We start from the raw sequence: 17,956 nt of genomic DNA on the forward strand, positions 1-17,956 counted from the left end.
CTTTAAAATCTTCACGTAGTCACTCACGTGACTCCGAAGTAAAATTGTAAGATTAAACGAGAACTTACCAGTTTGAAGTTTGATCTGTATTTTATGAGGAGTTACGATGAGGGATTACGTGCCCTCCGCTCCTACCCTCAATAATATGGATCAAACTGATAACTGATGTCTCCTTTTCTTTACTATGTTTATTTCAATAACTGTGTCTATCTGTGATTCCACACCGCTGCTTTGAAGTATGCCGCGCATGCGTGCTGAGCGGGCTCTTCACGTAATCCCTCATCGTAACTCCTCATAAAATACAGATCAAACTTCAAACTGGTAAGTTCTCGTTTAATCTTACTATTTTTCAAAAGTAGATATAGGTAGGCATGGTGCAGGATATGGGATGAACATAGTACAGTAGTGAAAAAGACCCTTTAACCCACCATGTCAACATTAATCATGATGACAAACTAACTAATCCCATCTGCCTGTACATAATACTTATCACTCTATTCCTGCCTGATCAGGTGGGATGATCATCACGGTTATATCGGATCCCAAGACCCTCTGTCGTCCACTTGAATGTAATTTAGCAGTCAGTGAACACTCCATGAATGCAACTTAAAACATTAGACTTCCTGTATGATACTACAACTGACAATTTAAATTAGATCACCCTTAAGCCCATTGGACTCCAGTAACACAATCCAAGCTGGCAAACACCCACAGTCCTTGAATCATTGTGTTGAACATGAACTGAAGTCAGTGGCTACAAACTAGCTGTACCAGTGTTGTCATGTTATATATTTTACAGATTACAGGTCAGGTCATTATCATGTACACCAGGGTGCTATGAAATTCTTTGTTCACATGAAGATCATAGTGTAAGCAGTATACGTACAGTAAATACAATAAATACAACAATGAGTGCAATAAGGTAAAATGATGCAGGATTGTAGAATAAAACTGAATAGTGCAAAAAGGCAATCAATGTACTGTAATGGTAACCAACGAGGCAGAGTTAAGAGTCAGAGAATGTGGCAGTACCACCAAAAATGGGGTGCGAAAGAGTTGATAGGTTCAGGGGTTGGACAGCAGAGGGGGGGAGCTGTTCTTAAGTCTGGATATCTGAGCGTTCAAGCTCCTTCGGGTCTTCTGGCAGAAGGGGGAAGAGAGAAATGAGGATAGCCAGGGCATAACAGACACAAAAAACTGGAGTAACTCAGCGGGTCAGGCAGCATCTCTGGAGAAAAGGAGTAGGCAACATTTCAGGTCAGGACCCTTCTTCAGACTGGGAGGTCAAGAGAAAGACAGAGATATAGAGATATAGATGGTACTTGTGACCATGGTCCATTGGTGGCAGTGGGATAGGTGATAATGCGTTATATAGACGGTGGAACTTAACAGCACCAGAATAATAATAGTATGATGACTAGGGTGGGGGAGAGACAGAGAGAGGGAATGCAAGGGTTACTTGAAGTTAGAGAAATCAAAATTCACACCGCTGGTTTGTCAGCAGCCCAAGCAAAATATGAGGTGCTGTTCCTCCAATTTGCGTTTGGCCTCACACTGACAATGGAGGAGGCCCAGGACAGAAAGGTCAGTGTGGGAATGGGAAGGGGAGTTACAATGTTTGGCAATGGGAAGGGAAGTTAAAGTGTTGGGGCAGGGCGGCAGGCATCCTTGACAATGCATCCAATGCTTCCAATGACCACGTACCTAAGAGGGTGAACTGCAGGCAGACGTGGAGCCCGGCTGCACGATTACTGTGCACGGGCTGGATCGTGACGTTTATGTTCTCTCCGGGACCGAGGGTCCTCGTCACTGCGCTGTGCCTCCTGTACTGTGCCTCCGGCAAGGTGACGCGGATGGCGGTCTCTGCGGACAGGCCGCTGACAGGGATGGGGAGCCCCTGTGGGCTGCTGAACTCCATGGATCCGAGCCGGGTGGAGATGCTGCCATTGCTGACGGTGCCAGTCAGGAAGGGGTTAACCCTGAGGCTCATTGTCACCTGGACGAGTTCGCGGTTTTCCGACAGCTGACGGGACAGTGCCTGGGGGACGTGGAAGTGGCAGTGGTCCCCAGGCCTGGCACACAGCAAGTTGAAAGGGTCTGTTCTCTTCCCTTGCACGTCAATCTCCGAGACAGACAGGGACAGGAGCTCCTCATTTAGGACACGAGAGCGCATGAGGGACTGGGTGAGGCTGCTGGTCAGCTTGAAGATGGAAGCTGAAGTGACCAAACCACTCACGGCAGCATTACCATTTCTCGGACTGGCACCTATTGCAGCCATTGCAGCACCTGCATTCAGAAACATAAGAACAATCAGTCGTTGATCTTACTTTCCCAGCACAAATTTGTTCTTATCGTGTTGAAATTGGCCCGTTCTGACAAAGGTCTTCGACGTAAAATGTTAACGTTGATTCTCTTCTCAAAGAGGTTGCCTGACCTGCTGAGTATTTCCGACATTTTCTCTTTTTATGTAACATTTCCAGAGTTTTGGTTTAATTCTGGCCCTTCTCATTAGTTCAATTTACAGATACAGCGCGGAAACTGTTCCTTTGCCCCACCGAGTCCGGGCCGACCAGCGCTCCCCATGCACTAGCACTATCCTACATACGAGGGACAATTTACAACCTTTACCAAAGCCAAATTAACCTACAAACCCGTACGTCTGGAGTGTGGGAAGAAACCGGAGCACCCGAAAAAAAGCCACACGGCCACGGGGAGAACGTACAAACTCCATACAGAGGGCGCCTGTGGTCAGGATCTAACCCGTGTCTCTGGCGCTGGGAAGGCAGCAACTTTACTGCTACACTACATCGCCACCCCACTGATTCCTCTAGTTTCTCTTATCCTTCTCATTATTCTCTTAGTGACCAGTTTACCTTAGGAGCGTCGCAACCTCTTTATAATTATTCTGAACCACACGATATACAATCACTGATCTGTGGACACAATCTGTACGCTAGTGACACAGAATCTAAAATGCTGCCAAGTGTTAATGTGATGACAATGTGAAAAATAAATCATTGACAAAATATGGAACACATTGACATACGGAGGCGCTGGGTACCTAAGACTTTCAAGATGTTTCTTCCAGCTTCTATGGGTGTGGCTGACCCTTGACCTGCCTTCTTCCCAATGATGTCAATCATTTGTTTGCTCATCCTCAGACTTTCCGGTAACCCCTGTCCCCGAACAAATTCATCAGGAAAAGCCTGTAAGAAACAAAGTATAAATTAATTGAATGATAAAACTTTAACTACTCGCACACTGATGATTTTGTTTTAAAGTATATTGTGGGAAGAACATTTAACCATATGACATATAACCATATAACAATTACAGCACGGAAACAGGCCATCTCGGCCCTTCTAGTCCAAGATGGCCTCCAACTCTCTCCCATCACCTCAGTCACCCTGCTCATTTCCCCTCTTTCATACACTCGTCTCCCATCCCCGAGTCTCACATTGCACTTTTATCCCTTCTCTTTACCCTCCGCTATCACCTTCCCACCCATATCCCTCCATCTCTCTTTACATTTCGTTCCACATCTTCTTTCCTCATCGGAGACCCTTTTGTCATCTTTTCCCTCTCACATATTCCACCCATCTGCAAATTCACCTGTATCCACAGATCACTGGCCAGACTTGTCCCCACCTTCCAGCCCTTCCTCTCTTTTCCAGCGTTATCCCTCCTGTTTGAAGAAAGCTCCCAATCTGAAATGTCATCTATCCATTCCCTCCACAGATGTTGATTGACCCGCTGAGTTCCTTCAGCGCTTTTTAATTATGTGCTGTTATCTTTGTGCTTAAAGGGTATAAAACATCTCTGCACTTTGAGTTCAATTAAATACTTTCAAGATTCTACTGAGACATTCTCCCAAAGAAGAGCCTTCCACCAGGTCTCTGGAATGATGGTCACGCCGAATATAGATCTTTCACATTAATAGTTCCAATCTCTGTGAGGCTCATTCAAGGATGAAACACAGCCCACCCTCAGAAACTGACTATCACCTGCTTGGTCCTTGCAGATTTCTGCCCATCACCCTCCTCATCCTCTCCAACTCTTGTACACTAATATGTCAAAAGGGACATCTTTGTAAGCTTGATGGGAGCAATGTCGTTCCTCATTCTCCTTGACCTATTTGGGGCCTTTGGCATGACCTTTCTCCAATACTTCTCTTTCAGCCAGTGGCCGAGAATCCCTTATGTTCTGTCCAGTTCGGAACATAGAATCACTTGCACCGACTTCTTTTCTCATTCACATTGTCTCATCTGGGCTGCCCAGGAATCAATACTTGGCTCCCTTTTTTAATCTTATTTACACATTGAGCTTTGACAGCTTTATCAGAGCATTTCAGATTCCAGTCACATTCTTATGATCACCAGCCATACTCACTACCATGTCTCACAAGTGTCCCACTGACTCCAGATCACTCTAGTGACACAGGTCCAATCCTCGTCTCTAATGCTGTGCATTTGGGGTTTGCACGTTCTTCCTAGGACCATGTGGGAGCTCCGGAGTATTCCCACATCCCAAAGAAACGTAGGTTGGTAGATTAATTGCCTGTAAATTATTGCTAATGTTTGGTGTGTGGTAGCAGCTGTGGAGATTTGATGGAAATGTGGTAAGAATAAAATGAATTAGAGTAGGAGTAAGTGTAAAAGGGTTGATGGTCGGCATGGAGACGGTGGGCCAAAGGGCATATTTTCAAGCAGTGTGACTATAAAAACACTCTCCTTTAGCAGGCCTTAGTTTATATGTCTAGTGTGTGACCAGATTTCAAATCTCACCCCATTGCTACTATTGTGAGATGCCTTGTGATATTTTTACACCTTTTAAACATAATATAAATGCAAGGAGTCAGGAAGTGCAACTTTTTTTTTTAGCTTCATTGGCATGTTTGAGTGAGAAACATAGGAGAAAATAATTTGCATTTGTATTTCATGGTCTCAAGGCATCCCAAAGTGATTAATAACTAATAATGGAATTGTTTAATTTGTTAAATGGGGCTGCCTTTTAATGCAATGACATGTCTCATGAATGAGCAATGTGGCTTTAGATGATGTGGGGTGGGGTGTAAACCTCCATTATAAATGCTGAAGTATCTGGAGAGGGACATAAACAAATGCTCTTCCATTTCCCATGAACAAGTGCTACACATCTTGGAGGCTAGAGATAAAAAGAGCAAGTGATGGGGAGGGCTATTGGAGAGAGACACAGCAACGGAGGAGAGGTGTTAAAGAATGAATGAGAGGGTGCAAATGACCATGAGCTGGTCATGAGACTGAGTGTGTTGGATTGATTGGGAATGTTGGATGGACACCACTGGTGGGCGTAAGCAAAACAAAATTAATAGTTTCTAATGCGTCGAGTCTCTGGAAGTCAGAACTAATCCTGCAGCATTGGTCTAGCCGAGCGGCGAAGACAAGGAAAGAAGATGCTGTTTCCTCACCGCACATTGTGCCAGCCCAGCGCTGACCTGCGTCACCTCCTCTAGCGTGGTGACATTCAGGGTTGCCAATGCCAAGGTCACGTTACTGCGGATGGCGATCCCATCCCGCAGGACTTCTCCATGATGCCTGGAGTACTGAAAATAAAACATGAAACAGTTTGGTTCAGTTACCTCAATGTGCAGGCTGCTGTAGCCACGGGGTCAAGGAAAGGGCGTTCATGTCACGGCCCTGTTTTCACCAATCTCTCCACCACCACGCACAAGAAGCGCAAGACAGACACCATTGTATACAGATGCCGCGAAGTGTGTTCAGCTCTGGCTGAACAACTTCTAATCTTGTGTGTGGACTCGTTAAGAAGCAGAAGAGCTATAGCCACAAACAGTCCTCAGGTTTTATGGGGCAATGTTAATGCAAAGGATATTTAAGCATAACTTCTGTTGCACTTCCTGTAATGTACGATACCAGTGTTATTCATCACTGTACTTTTACTGTACCACGCTCCTGCCTATATATAGTATTGCATCCTTTATTGCACTCCCTGTATAATGCCACAGTTCTGTACAATAACATAGTCTGTACAGTAGCACATGCTGTCCTATATGCCTGTACAGTTTCATATCCAATTCTGTATTCTCATTCAGCATGTGTACTGTACTAAACATTACACTGTGGTCACATAGAATCATAGATATTTGGAGGTCAAGAAAAAGCTGTTCTATTTAGGGCAGAGTTCTGACTTCAAGTTCAAGTTCACATTTATTGCCATATTTTCTTCAAGTTGAAATCTCGCAAAGCAATAATGTGCTGCCCCAAATTATATCTGTACTGTTCCTATAGGGCACAATGCTGAAATTCTCTGTTGTACCAGGGATCATCTTGTACTCCTGTACTGCACCCATCCCCTAAGTATGCCTCATTGTCACCTTCCTCTAGCTAACCATGATTAATTGATTGACCTTCATCCCCTTTGATCTCTCATTTTCACACCTTACCCTTCCATAGCTCTGTGACCCTCTCCCCTGACTTTCAGTCTGAAGAAGGGTCTCGACCCGAAACGTCACCTATTCCTTCTCTCCAGAGATGCTGCCTGTCACGCTGAGTTACTCCAGCATTTTGTGTCTATCTTCGGTGTAAACCAGCATCTGCATTTCCTTCCTACACATTTTGTTAAGTATCTATCAATCTCCGCCTTAAGAATACTGAATAGAAAACATAGAAACATAAAAATTAGGTGCAGGAGTAGGCCATTAGGCCCTTCGAGCCTGCACCGCCATTCAATATGATCATGGCTGATCATCCAACTCAGTATCCCGTACCTGCCTTCTCTCCATACCCTCTGATCCCCTTAGCCACAAGGGTCACATCTAACTCCCTCTTAAATGACGTGGCCTCCGCAGCCATCTGTGACAAGAACCCTCACCTGGTTTAGGGCACTGATGAGTGCGATGGAGAATTGGATCACTTTGTCAGGATTCCCCTGCTGAACCAGGCCCCATAACTCTGACTGGCTTTTACGTTTCAACCAATTGACAACTCGGTGTGATCCTAATGGGAGATCTGGCATCAGAACCATCAGTGTCCTGTGGGGAAGGCAAGGGCACAACAACACTTTTGGGTTAATGTCACAAAAAATGGGATATGGAAAATTGCACCAACATTTGATGGTGAATGGTGCCACTGAACAGTACGGACCAAACTTCATATACCATCCTGTGCAGGTTCATTGGTGTTCCTTCGAGAAAGAAATTATCCACTCCCTCCTCAATCAACCCACACAGATTTTTTAGGTCTAATTCAATCTGTACCATTACTGGGCACACAAAGACTAAGCCTAGGAATGATCAGCCCCAAATCCCAGTCCTTATTGGCAATCAGTAACTCCTGCTCATGTACACCTAGAGTCAGTTGGAATTTGTGCTGAGGTTTAGAGTTCCCTATTGTGATTAGTTGGGTGACATTTGCCTGATTACATAGGGAGGTACAGAAGGGAGTCCACTCCTTGTTCAGCAGTAAGCAGGCAAGGGCTCAGTACCTTGAAAACACAATTGGTGAGTTGGGTAGGGATGTGTAGGAGGAAACCACAGCATGTAGAGCTACCACAGCCTACAACAGTGTCCCTGCAAAGGTAACTTTCGACCAGTGGCTCTAACACCCATAGTAATGAAGTGTTTTGAGCGACTGGTTATGCAGCATATCAAAAATAGTCTACCTGCCGACCTAGACCCACTGCAGTTCGCCTACAGAGCCAACCGATCCACAGAGGACGTAGTCTCAACAACACTGAACCTCGTACTGTCACACCTTGATCGGAAAAATACTTATGCCAGGATCCTCTTCATAGACTTCAGCTCTGCTTTTAACACAATCATTCCGCAGCAGCTGGTGGAGAAGTTGGAGCTATTGGGGGTTGATGCTGGCACATGTAACTGGGTCCTGAACTTTCTATCGCAACGGCAGCAGACAGTCAGGGTGGGCAGTAGGACATCAAAAACCATAGCCGTGAGCACTGGCTCGCCCCAAGGCTGTGTCCTAAGCCCCCTGCTGTTTAGTCTGCTTACACACGATTGTACTGCTAGACTCAACAACAACTTCATCAACAAGTTCGCTGATGACACAACAGTGGTGGGTCTCATCAGTGACAATGATGAGTCGGAGTATAGGATGGAGGTGGAGCTGCTCACAGGATGGTGCAAATCCCACAACCTCATTCTCAACGTGGGAAAAACTAAGGAGATGGTGGTTGACTTCAGGAGGGTGGGAAAACAACACCATAGATGTACCTCTGCACATCGATGGAGCTGATGTGGAAAGGGTCAGCAGCGTGAAGTTCCTAGGACTCCACCTGTCAGATGACCTGACGTCCACGACCAACACCACAGCACTGGTCAAGAGAGCCCAGCAGCGACTACACCCTCTCCGAAGACTACGGAAAGCAGGTCTCCCCACTACACACCTACAAACTTTTTATAGGGGGACAATCGAGAGCACATTAACCTACGGCATCACTTCCTGGTTCGGGAGCTGCAAGGCGTACGAACGGCACCAACTAGACAGGATTGTGAAGACCGCCAGCAGGATTATTGGTGCTCCACTCCCTTTCCTGCTGGACATATACAGGAAGAGATGTATCAGCAGAGCCATCTCCATCATCAATGACCCCTACCACCCATCGCATCACATATTCTCCATCCTGCCATCTGGGAAGAGGTACAGGAGCATTAGCTGCAAAACCAGCAGGATGCTCCTCAGCTTCTTCCCGCAGGCTATAAGACTGATAAACGGACTTTGCCCCCTGCCAAAGTATCGCGCACCAACCACCAACCTGGACACACTGCAGCAGAGCCACTGTCGTGCCGCTGCCGATCGGAACGCCTGTTGATGTTTAGTAGAGAGTAGAGTGTTTAATTTGTTCATGATATATGTATTTTTATTTCTATTTATTTTTTTACTGCACACTGAATGGACACTGGTTGAGCAACGTTTTTTTGTTTCCTCTGGGTATGTGAGTACTCAGGAAAATGACAATAAAGATATACTTGAACTTGTCTGGTGAGGCTCCTACCTCTGGTCAAACAGCAGCTTCGAATACGAGTGTTACTGTCACTTCATCATCTAAATATCTCAGCAATTTCATGGTTACTTTGTGGTCTGCCTGCTCCAGAAACCCGGTGGCCATGGTATGATCCACCTGTGTCACTCATCCTTTGGTCACTGTCTGGTCTGCCTGTTCCAGTTGTCCCATAGTCTGCCTGTCCCAGTAATCCTATCATCACAATGATCCCAGTTATCCCATGGTCACTCTGTCCACATTTCCAGAAATCCCTTGGTCACCCTGCAAGTTATCTGTGTCAGCAATCTCATGGTCATTGTTTGATCATCTGTCCCAATATTATCTGCATAGTTAATACAAAGTGAAAATTAGATACTTTTCTAGGTCTTGAGTTTGTTGAAAAGAGTCTAGATGCAGATTATTTAACATCTTTTACATTCGGATGCAAACCCCCCTACAAAAAGACTTAAATGATAAGTTGAAAAGTTGGTGTTATCTTTGTAAATATACTATTGGTTTACTTTTCCTGATAGTCCGGGCACCTATTGGCAGTGCCGTAGACTGCCTTGTCCTCACTTACCTGTTGACAGCAGTAGTGCGGGCACCCAATACATCCTCCACCTCAATGATCACACTGACTGCTGTAGCCCTGTCCAGGGAGCTCACGGGCAACAACGCACTGAAAGAGGGTTTGATGCCCCAGTACAGCTGGAATCTTTCGCAAACAGAGTCTCTGGAGCAGGTGACAGCCACCAGGGTGTAAACTAGTTGATCCACACTTCCGTCCTCATCCCACCAACCTTGGAAATACCAGGAAAGCAGAATCAGTTTCCACAGACACACGCGACTACACAGCTGGCCCAAACCAGTCTGGAAATGAAAGAGTGGGTGAAGGATGGTGGTGAGATCCGAAAACAATTCAACAGTTACCCGTGCAATTAAAGCTAAGTGGGGTCTCCAGCAGGTAGAGCGCTTGGTCGGGTTGGATGGAGCATACACCTCCAGCAGGAGGATAGTTGGGGCTCAGAATGATGCTGGAGAACCCTGTGATTTCCTCTTGAAGGTCAGTGATGTGCAAGGTGAAGGTATAGTTGACTCCATCTTGGAGGACACCCTGCCGAATGACCAGGTCAGCATTCCGGTCTCCTGTGGAGGTGATTTTGTTGTCCAGGATCAAGGGGTAGCCATCAGAACTTTGAACTGTCCACTTGTGCTGCAAAGAAAATGAAATATGAATAATGCTAACGGATGACTTGTCCACTGAGCAAGATGGAAAACAGCTGGTCCTCTGAGCATTCAACCACAGATCATTTCACATTGTAGGCTGTTAATAAATTATGGAGAATGAAATCAATGATGTATATACTATAGTGCCTTACACAACCTCAGAACAGCTCAAAAGTGCCTTAAAATCAATAAAACACTTTTAAAGTAAAGTCCGTGTCGTAATTTGGAAAATATATCAAGCAATTTGGCAGACTGTACAACATGAAAAATAACCAGTTAATCTATTTTTTTTAATTGACTCAGTGATAAATTTAGACTTTAGAGATACAGTGCAGAAACAGGCCCCTTGGTCCACTGTGTCCGTGCCCACCAACAATCACTCAGTACATTGACCTACACACACTAAGGACAATTTTACTACTTACCGAAGCCAATTAGTTTACAAACCTGCACGTCTGTCTTTGTAGTGTGGTAGGAAACTGCAGCACCCGGGGAAAACCCGCGCAGTCAAGGGGAGAACGTACAAACCCCGGGACAGACAGCACCCGTAGTCAGGATCAAACCCGGGTGCCTGGCTCTGTAAGGCAGCAACTCTACCGATGCACCACTGTGCCGCCCCCTGGCCAAGATATTGGCCAAGAACAATGGGGAGGTCAGCAGCTCATCTTCATAATAATGGCCTGGGTTTCTTTCACATTCACCTGAGGCGACCATCTTGCTACCTCTGATGCTGTAGCACTGTAATGGATATTGCTCTTGATTTTCACACTCGCCTGTAAGGATACCTTGGACACTCCTCCAGAGTGAATGAGGATCGTAGCAACAAAGTCCAAACAAGAAAACAACACAGTGAGTGGGAAAACGTACCAGTAATTGGCTGTTGCAGTTTGCACATCTCCCAACCAGTGTGACGTGCATACTCCTGCTCACTCCGTAGCTCCAGCGCACACGGCAGGAGATGCATTCCAAGAGCACGTCGGCGACCTTTCCAGCTCGGATCAGAACCTGCAGTTAGAGAATCGCTGTCAGCACTAGGAGACAGCATGTCCGGCTTCAGGCATCGGCACATTGACAGTGCCAGGTCCAACACCACACACAGAGGCAACTGTGTTTATCACCAGGCATGGATTCTGTCACCCTCCAAAGACACATAGAACATGGTAATGCCCAGACTGAGCACAATTCAACAGGGCATATGCTCTCCATATGTGGCATGGTCAACCCCAGCTGTGACCAACACTGACATAGTTATGTTTGGCACCAGGCATAGATACTGATGCCATCAGTGCCAGGCACGGACATATGATCAACACACATATAAACCCGGATGCAACTCCTGACCAATCCCTGAAACACACCAGTCCAACAACAGATCCTAAAGCAAGGGGGATTGCAAAATGATGATCAGAGTCTCTGTGAATTCCTCTTTTGCTGCCATTAGCAACCTGGGATATATTTCATTCAGGCCTGTGCTTTATTCACAGTCAATGTTGCTAACTCCCTTACAGCTTGCACTTTGTAAAAATGTTATCCCATCCATTATTTCACATACTTCCTCCTTATTGACAAAATCAAGCCCCTCGTTTGTGAAGAGTATAACTGAGAACTCCACACACAAGTAGATTCTCTTTTCTGTCCTAATCAGGTCCTACTATTTCCTAAGTTATTTTCTTCCTAATGCTCTCATAGTGTCGTACAGCACAGAAACAGGCACTTCGGCCCACCATGTTCATGCTGACCTTCATAGGCCCCCATGGCCTCCGATGACCCTGCGACCTCAGTCTCTGAGACCGATGTCAGAAGATCCTACATTTGAGTCCCTTGACGCACCCAGTCTCCAAGCCCTTACCATACTACACTTCTAGGTCCCCAGTGCCTTTGAAATCAGCCAGGACTCACCATCTGAGTGGTGTGGGCCTCCTCTCTTCCAGGTTTGCTGACAGTCAGTGTGAATGTATATGTAGCACCAGGCACCAGCATACGCCCGGGAATGGAGACAGCAGCACCACCACTGGCAGTAGGAATAAAGAGAGAAGTGGACTGATCCTGAAGCAGAGAATAAAATGATAATATGTTATTCAAATCAGTAAACCTGCACTTGGCCCTCACCACCTTTAGCGTTAAACGTAAAGGTAAAAACGTGATTCCCTCGGCCAGGATGAGATTTAAACCAAGAGCAAGACGAGACGGCAAGAATCTAATCCAGTGCTTCACCCTTTTCCATCTCTTGTCCTCAAAGTACAACATTGACAGAGGGAGTTCACATCAGATTAAGGGCAGGCAGTTTCCCAGGTAGCTTTTGCTCTGTGATCTCTGGATTGGCTTTATTTCCTGAATGGAGAGGAATTGTCCCGGGCATTTCCCTCCTCATTGGCCTGGGTTTTTTTCTCACTGCTTCCGGATCATGGGTGAGTGAGGAGTGTTGATCCATAACGCCCGAAGCACCGCAATGTGTCTAGCTAACTGGCCATTCCTGCCTCATTACTTTCCTGATGGTCACAACCAGCAACTATTTCATGTAACGTGATTAGAATCTGGAATAGTCTGTATCTAGGATAGTGGAAACAGATCCAATGATAATCTGCAAAAGGGGGTTTGATTAATCGCTGTGAAAATGAAATACAGAGTGGAGAAGAAGGATCTGTTGAATATCTCTTCAAATCCGCCAGGCTAGACAGAATGACTGAACGGGATCCTGCTGTGCTGTATGCGGAGATTTGGCACACAGTGTAGGGTGGGTGATCAGGAAGACCAATACAATGTTGTAGATGTAACAGGGGTGGGGTGAAGTGGGGATGTCTCAGTACAGCTGCACAAAACCATATCTGGAGTAGTGTGTTTAATCTTGATCTCATTTATAGAGGATATACTTGCATGGGAGGCTGTTGGCAAGGTTGATTCTTATGATAAAGGAGTTTTGTTATGAGGAATGATTAAGCAAGTTGGACAAATGCTCGTTGGGATTTATTGAATTAATAACAATTGGAGAATGAAGGTTCACCACACTGAAACATTTAAGATAATGATAGGGCTTGACAAGGCTGAATGACGTTTTCACTCATAGGCATATTTACAATCAGGAGGGGTAATGGTACTGTTTCAGAAAGAGAGTTGCCCATATAAGATGAAGATGACAGGGAATTCCTTCTCTGTCAGTAGGTTGTGAATCATTGGACGTCTCTACTCCAGACAGTAGGCGAAGCTTGGTCATTGAATATGCTCAGTCTAAATAGATTACATTTTCAATAAAAGGAGAGTCAGGACAAGGCAACGGGCTAGGCTTAGACTATCCGTGGAGCATGGCAAACTGATTCAAGGTCCAACTCTTGGCTCTGCTGACTACATTCAGTGGCAGAGGCAGGATTTTGATCGCCCCATTACAGGTAAGATGCAGAGGCTTTAGAGAGGGTACAGAAGAGGTTTACCAGAATGCTGCTGCCTGTATTAGAGGGTATCATCTATATGGGGAAGATGGACAAGCTTGGATTGTTTTCTCAGGAGCATCGGAGGTTAAGGGGAGGGGAGACATGATAGAAGTATTAAGGCTTGGTAGGGTAGAGGGTCTTTTCCCTTTTCCAATAGTGGAAATGTCAGTTTAGATATAGGGTGAGAGGGGGAAAGATTAAAGGAGATGTGTGGAGCAAGTGTTTTTTACCGTAGAGAGTTATAGGTGCCTGGAACACACTGCTAGAAGAGGTGCTGGAAGTACATACCACAGTGGAGTTTAAGGGATCGGTACATACTGTAGATATCCAGGAAATAGAGAGAAATGAATCACATGCAGGCAGAGGAGATTAGCTTAACCAAACATCATATTCGGCACGGACATTGTGGCCAAAATGCCAGTTCTTGGGTTATGGTCATAGAATCTTGGAGTCATACAGTGTGGAAGTAGGTCCTTCCGCCAACTTGCCCACCATGTTCCATCTACATTATTCCCTTCTGCCTGCGTTTGACCTATACACACCTGCCCTATCCATGTACCTGTCTATATGTTTCTTAAATGTTGCAATAGTACCTGCCTCAACCACCTCCCACTACAGGTGTACTGTTCAATGTTCTATTTGCCTTACCGTGCTCTGGTAGTCCCAGTGGTACAGCAGCCTGGTCCCCTCCTCCGTCGGGCAATCTGGGTCGTAGGACTGGGAGCCGTCTAGCACCAGGTCGCGGAGAGAGGCCCAGCTTCTCTGTGCACCCCCATTGATGATGGGCACCAGCCTGCTCTGCACCACCTGGACCAGTGCCACCACCTTCCTCTGTAACGGGGTCCTGGCTAGAGCCACGGTGAACTGGAGGCAGTGTGTGCCCAAGGGCAGAGCTAGCCGGGGCAGAGCCAGGAGAGGCTTGCTGGTGTCCACCGCTGGGAGGTCCAGGCGATTAGGCCCTCGGCAGCCCGCCCCCTCGAAGGCCTCCCACAGGTAGTGAGCCCGGTAGGCCGTGCATCCCCTCAGGTCCACGTCGGCCTGGAAGTAACTGGGCTGGGCCCGGGGGAGGGAGCGCAGCGGCTGTACCAGACGGACCGCGGGGAGACGGCAGGCGAGTCGGCGCACCATCACCATTACCCGGGCTGCCGCCAAGCTGACGTCGTTGAAGGCCCGGGCATGGACAGTGTAACGGCCAGCGGCCCGGTACTGGTGCTGGGCTGTGTCACTCTGTCCCGTGTACGTCCTCTGGCCGTCTCCAAAGTCCCACCGGTACCGTACGTCGCTGCCTTCCGCCACCGCCATGTGGAACGTTGCAGTCTCACCGACCAACAGAGCGGAGTGGTCACTCCAGAGTCCAGAGGCCACCACCGGCAGCTGCACTCGCAAGGTCAGGGTCAGGGCCGGAGCATCGAGCTGGACCGAGGGCCGGAGCTGGATGATCAGCAGGCCTGGGTAGCCGGGAGTGTAGGAGACACTGGCTCCAGCCAGGTGCCGGTCCGGGGAGCCCGGCATGTGGAAGAGCCATGTGTAGTTCACTGCTCGCAGGCCAGCGCTCAGCCTCATCTCCTGCTGGGCTTCCAACACTGGCTGGCAGCAGTTGACCAGCTGCACTCCGGCTGCCTCCTCCTCCTCCTCCTCCTCCATCTCCATCACCCAACTGGAGAACGCCTGGCCGCTGATCCCGTCTCTCATCGTCTCGTTGTGCCACCCGGCTGACGAGAAGCCCACCCGGCAGGTGGGCCCGGGCATCCACACACCAACGCTCAAGTTGGGAAAGAACAGGAGGTACCGCACGCCACTGCCCTGCTGGACACGAAGGACAAAGGTCATGGTCAGGCCAACCCCTACGGATGCTTTGTCTGGCACTATGTCCAAGCCTTGGGCGGTATCCATCACTGTAATGTTATGGTGGACCTCCTCCCAGCTCATTCCATTGGAGGCGTTGAAGTAAAGCAGGTACATACCCACCTCTCTGAACGTGCACTTGGTATGGTGTTTGCGCCGGGATTGGATGTCCTTGTCCCCCATGAGACTCCATTCCCAGGATACATTGGTGCCTTTGTCGGCAAAGTCCTGAATGAGAGCGGTGGCATTGGATGGCAGGAGGAAGGGAGGTGCCTCATCTGTGATGGAGTGGTTCACCCCGGAGATGGGTTTCAGGATCCTTAATGTCAGCGAGCTCTGGGCACTCCCCAACTTGTTGTAAGCAGTTGCGGTCACCACAGTGGTTCCTGCAGACATGGGACGGTAGGAGAGCGAGGACGTGTTGCTTCTGATGTGCTCCCGATCTCCTTCAAATGACCACTCATACTGCAAGTCCGTTCCTGAAACAACAGCCACCTTCAAATGCACCAATTTCCCAGCGGCTACCTCATGCATTGGCGTTATAACCTCCATTCCGCGAACGCGCTCTTGGGCAAAGATCTCCTTGCTCTGCTTGATCTCTCCTAGGGCGTTTCTAGCCAGCACCACTGACACGTAGCTTCCGACCTCCTCTGGTTGAAAAACCACAGTCGAACCTTGACCAGTCTTTACAGTGACAGGACCTTGACCAACAGTCCACTGGTAGGATAGGTTGGAGCCATGGAGCACATGTGCATACAACTGGCAGGCTTCCTTGGTGGCAGAGTAATGGCCCTGAATCAAGTCTCTGCTGGATATCTCCAGACCTCGTATCCTCTCCTCAGCTTGAACGGTGATTGTTTTTGTTTCTTCACTCACTTCGTTTCTTGCTGTCACTGCCACAAGGTACACACCAGGCTCTTGGAACTTGTACTTGAAGTGGGAGGTTCCCTGATGCAGAGGAATGTATCCCCGAATTGCCCATAAATAAGAGGCCCCATCGCCTGCACTCTGCTTAGTTACAAACACCACCTCCTCTCCAGTTGCAACCGTTGACTGTTCGGTGCTGAGGCTGAGTTGGGTGATGGGAGTCAGCACCCAGACGACAATGTTCTTCTCCAAGCGGCTGACCAGGTTCTCTCCGACCACGGTCACTGTGTACGGGCCGGGGCTGCGGTAAATGTGGGATTGGCCCAATCCCAGTCCCCAGGCAGAGCCGTCACCAAAATCCCAGCGGAAGGTAGCATTCGTGCCCGACATGGCCCTGAGATGGAAGGCGTAGGTCTTGTTCAAGGAGAGGTGTTGCTGGGTGGACCCCTCGTGAGAGATGGTGAAGTCGCCAAGACGCTCCTGCACTGCCAGGCGGCAGGAGTTGCTGCAATGGTCGACCCGGTTGTGGAGGTAGACGGTGACCAGGTAGATGCCTGGCTGGCTGTAGTTGAAGGTCAGTTCCCTGCCGCCCGAGTGGAGAGGGCCTGACACCCCCAAATCCCACCGGTACTCGTACGGGTGCTGCTCGTCTTCTGGAGGGACCACCTCGGCCACAAACCGCACCGGCTGCCCCAACGGCGTCGCCTGGCAACCAGCGTGCAGGCGTACCGAGGCAATGGGTGCATGTACGCAAATGGCGGCCTGCCGGCGCGCCGAGCCGTAGGGGTTGCTGGCGGCCACGGCCACGGTGTAGGTGCCGGCCTCAGCGTAGGTGTGGCTGGCCATGGGGCTGCCGAGCACCACCAGAGGGGGGCTGCCGTCGCCAAAGCTCCATCGGAAGCAGGTGCCGTTGACCGCCCCGGACACCCGGGCCTCCAGCCAGGCCTGGCGCCCCGAGGTCACGCAGTCCGGCCCCGTGATGTCCGTCACCCTCAGCATGTGGGCCACCGCGGATGCTGACCGACTGGCCGAGCTGACGCCATTGCTCGCAGTGACCGTGAGAATGTAGGTCCCTTCGGTGGTGTACGTGTGGGAGAGGGTAGCTGAGGTCAGGTTGCTGAAGATGTTCCCGTCTCCCATGTCGAAGGTCCACATGATGTTGCTCCCACTCGAGGCCTGGGCGTGCACCAGCGTAGGGGAGCCCACTGCTCCCTGGCCACTGACGGTCACCACCAGGCCAATGATCTCCTCCTCCACCCTTACCACCAAGTGGCAACTCACCGCACCGGCCATGTTGTTGGCCACCAGCGAGACGTTGTAAACCCCTTTCTCCTTAAAGCGATGGCACACAGTGGCATTCCGCCGCTCAGCTGCACGAACTCCATCGCCAAAGCTCCATGTGTAGAGTATTCCGTAGGAAGAGGGTTGAGGGACGGCTTCAAATGTAACAATACCACCAATGCTGGGGTGTCCTGGAGTCAGGGAACAGCTGAGATCTAACAGGCGGCTGCGGGCGTGCACGAGAAGGCTCTTCCTCACATGGCTCTGCTGTGCAAGCACCTCCACTTCCAATCTGTAGTCACCTAGAGAAACAT

At 48.6% G+C, this 17,956-nt stretch overlaps 1 protein-coding gene across 1 annotated transcript in view; it reads right to left on the reverse strand.

The window, feature by feature from the left end:
* The window catches only part of pkd1b (polycystic kidney disease 1b), an 84,517-nt gene that overhangs the window by 43,138 nt on the left and 23,423 nt on the right, over positions 1-17,956 (reverse strand). The window contains exons 11-19 of the mRNA XM_055653989.1: positions 14,298-17,944; positions 12,124-12,270; positions 11,092-11,229; positions 9,928-10,210; positions 9,578-9,797; positions 6,868-7,027; positions 5,447-5,581; positions 3,062-3,206; positions 1,705-2,286 (exon numbers count right to left, since the gene is read on the reverse strand). Of these exons, the coding sequence (XP_055509964.1) occupies positions 1,705-2,286; positions 3,062-3,206; positions 5,447-5,581; positions 6,868-7,027; positions 9,578-9,797; positions 9,928-10,210; positions 11,092-11,229; positions 12,124-12,270; positions 14,298-17,944 (5,457 nt within the window). The remainder of the gene's footprint in view (positions 1-1,704; positions 2,287-3,061; positions 3,207-5,446; positions 5,582-6,867; positions 7,028-9,577; positions 9,798-9,927; positions 10,211-11,091; positions 11,230-12,123; positions 12,271-14,297; positions 17,945-17,956) is intronic.

The sequence above is a fragment of the Leucoraja erinacea genome, chromosome 23, assembly GCF_028641065.1.
Source record: "Leucoraja erinacea ecotype New England chromosome 23, Leri_hhj_1, whole genome shotgun sequence".
Taxonomy (NCBI): Eukaryota; Metazoa; Chordata; class Chondrichthyes; order Rajiformes; family Rajidae; genus Leucoraja; species Leucoraja erinaceus.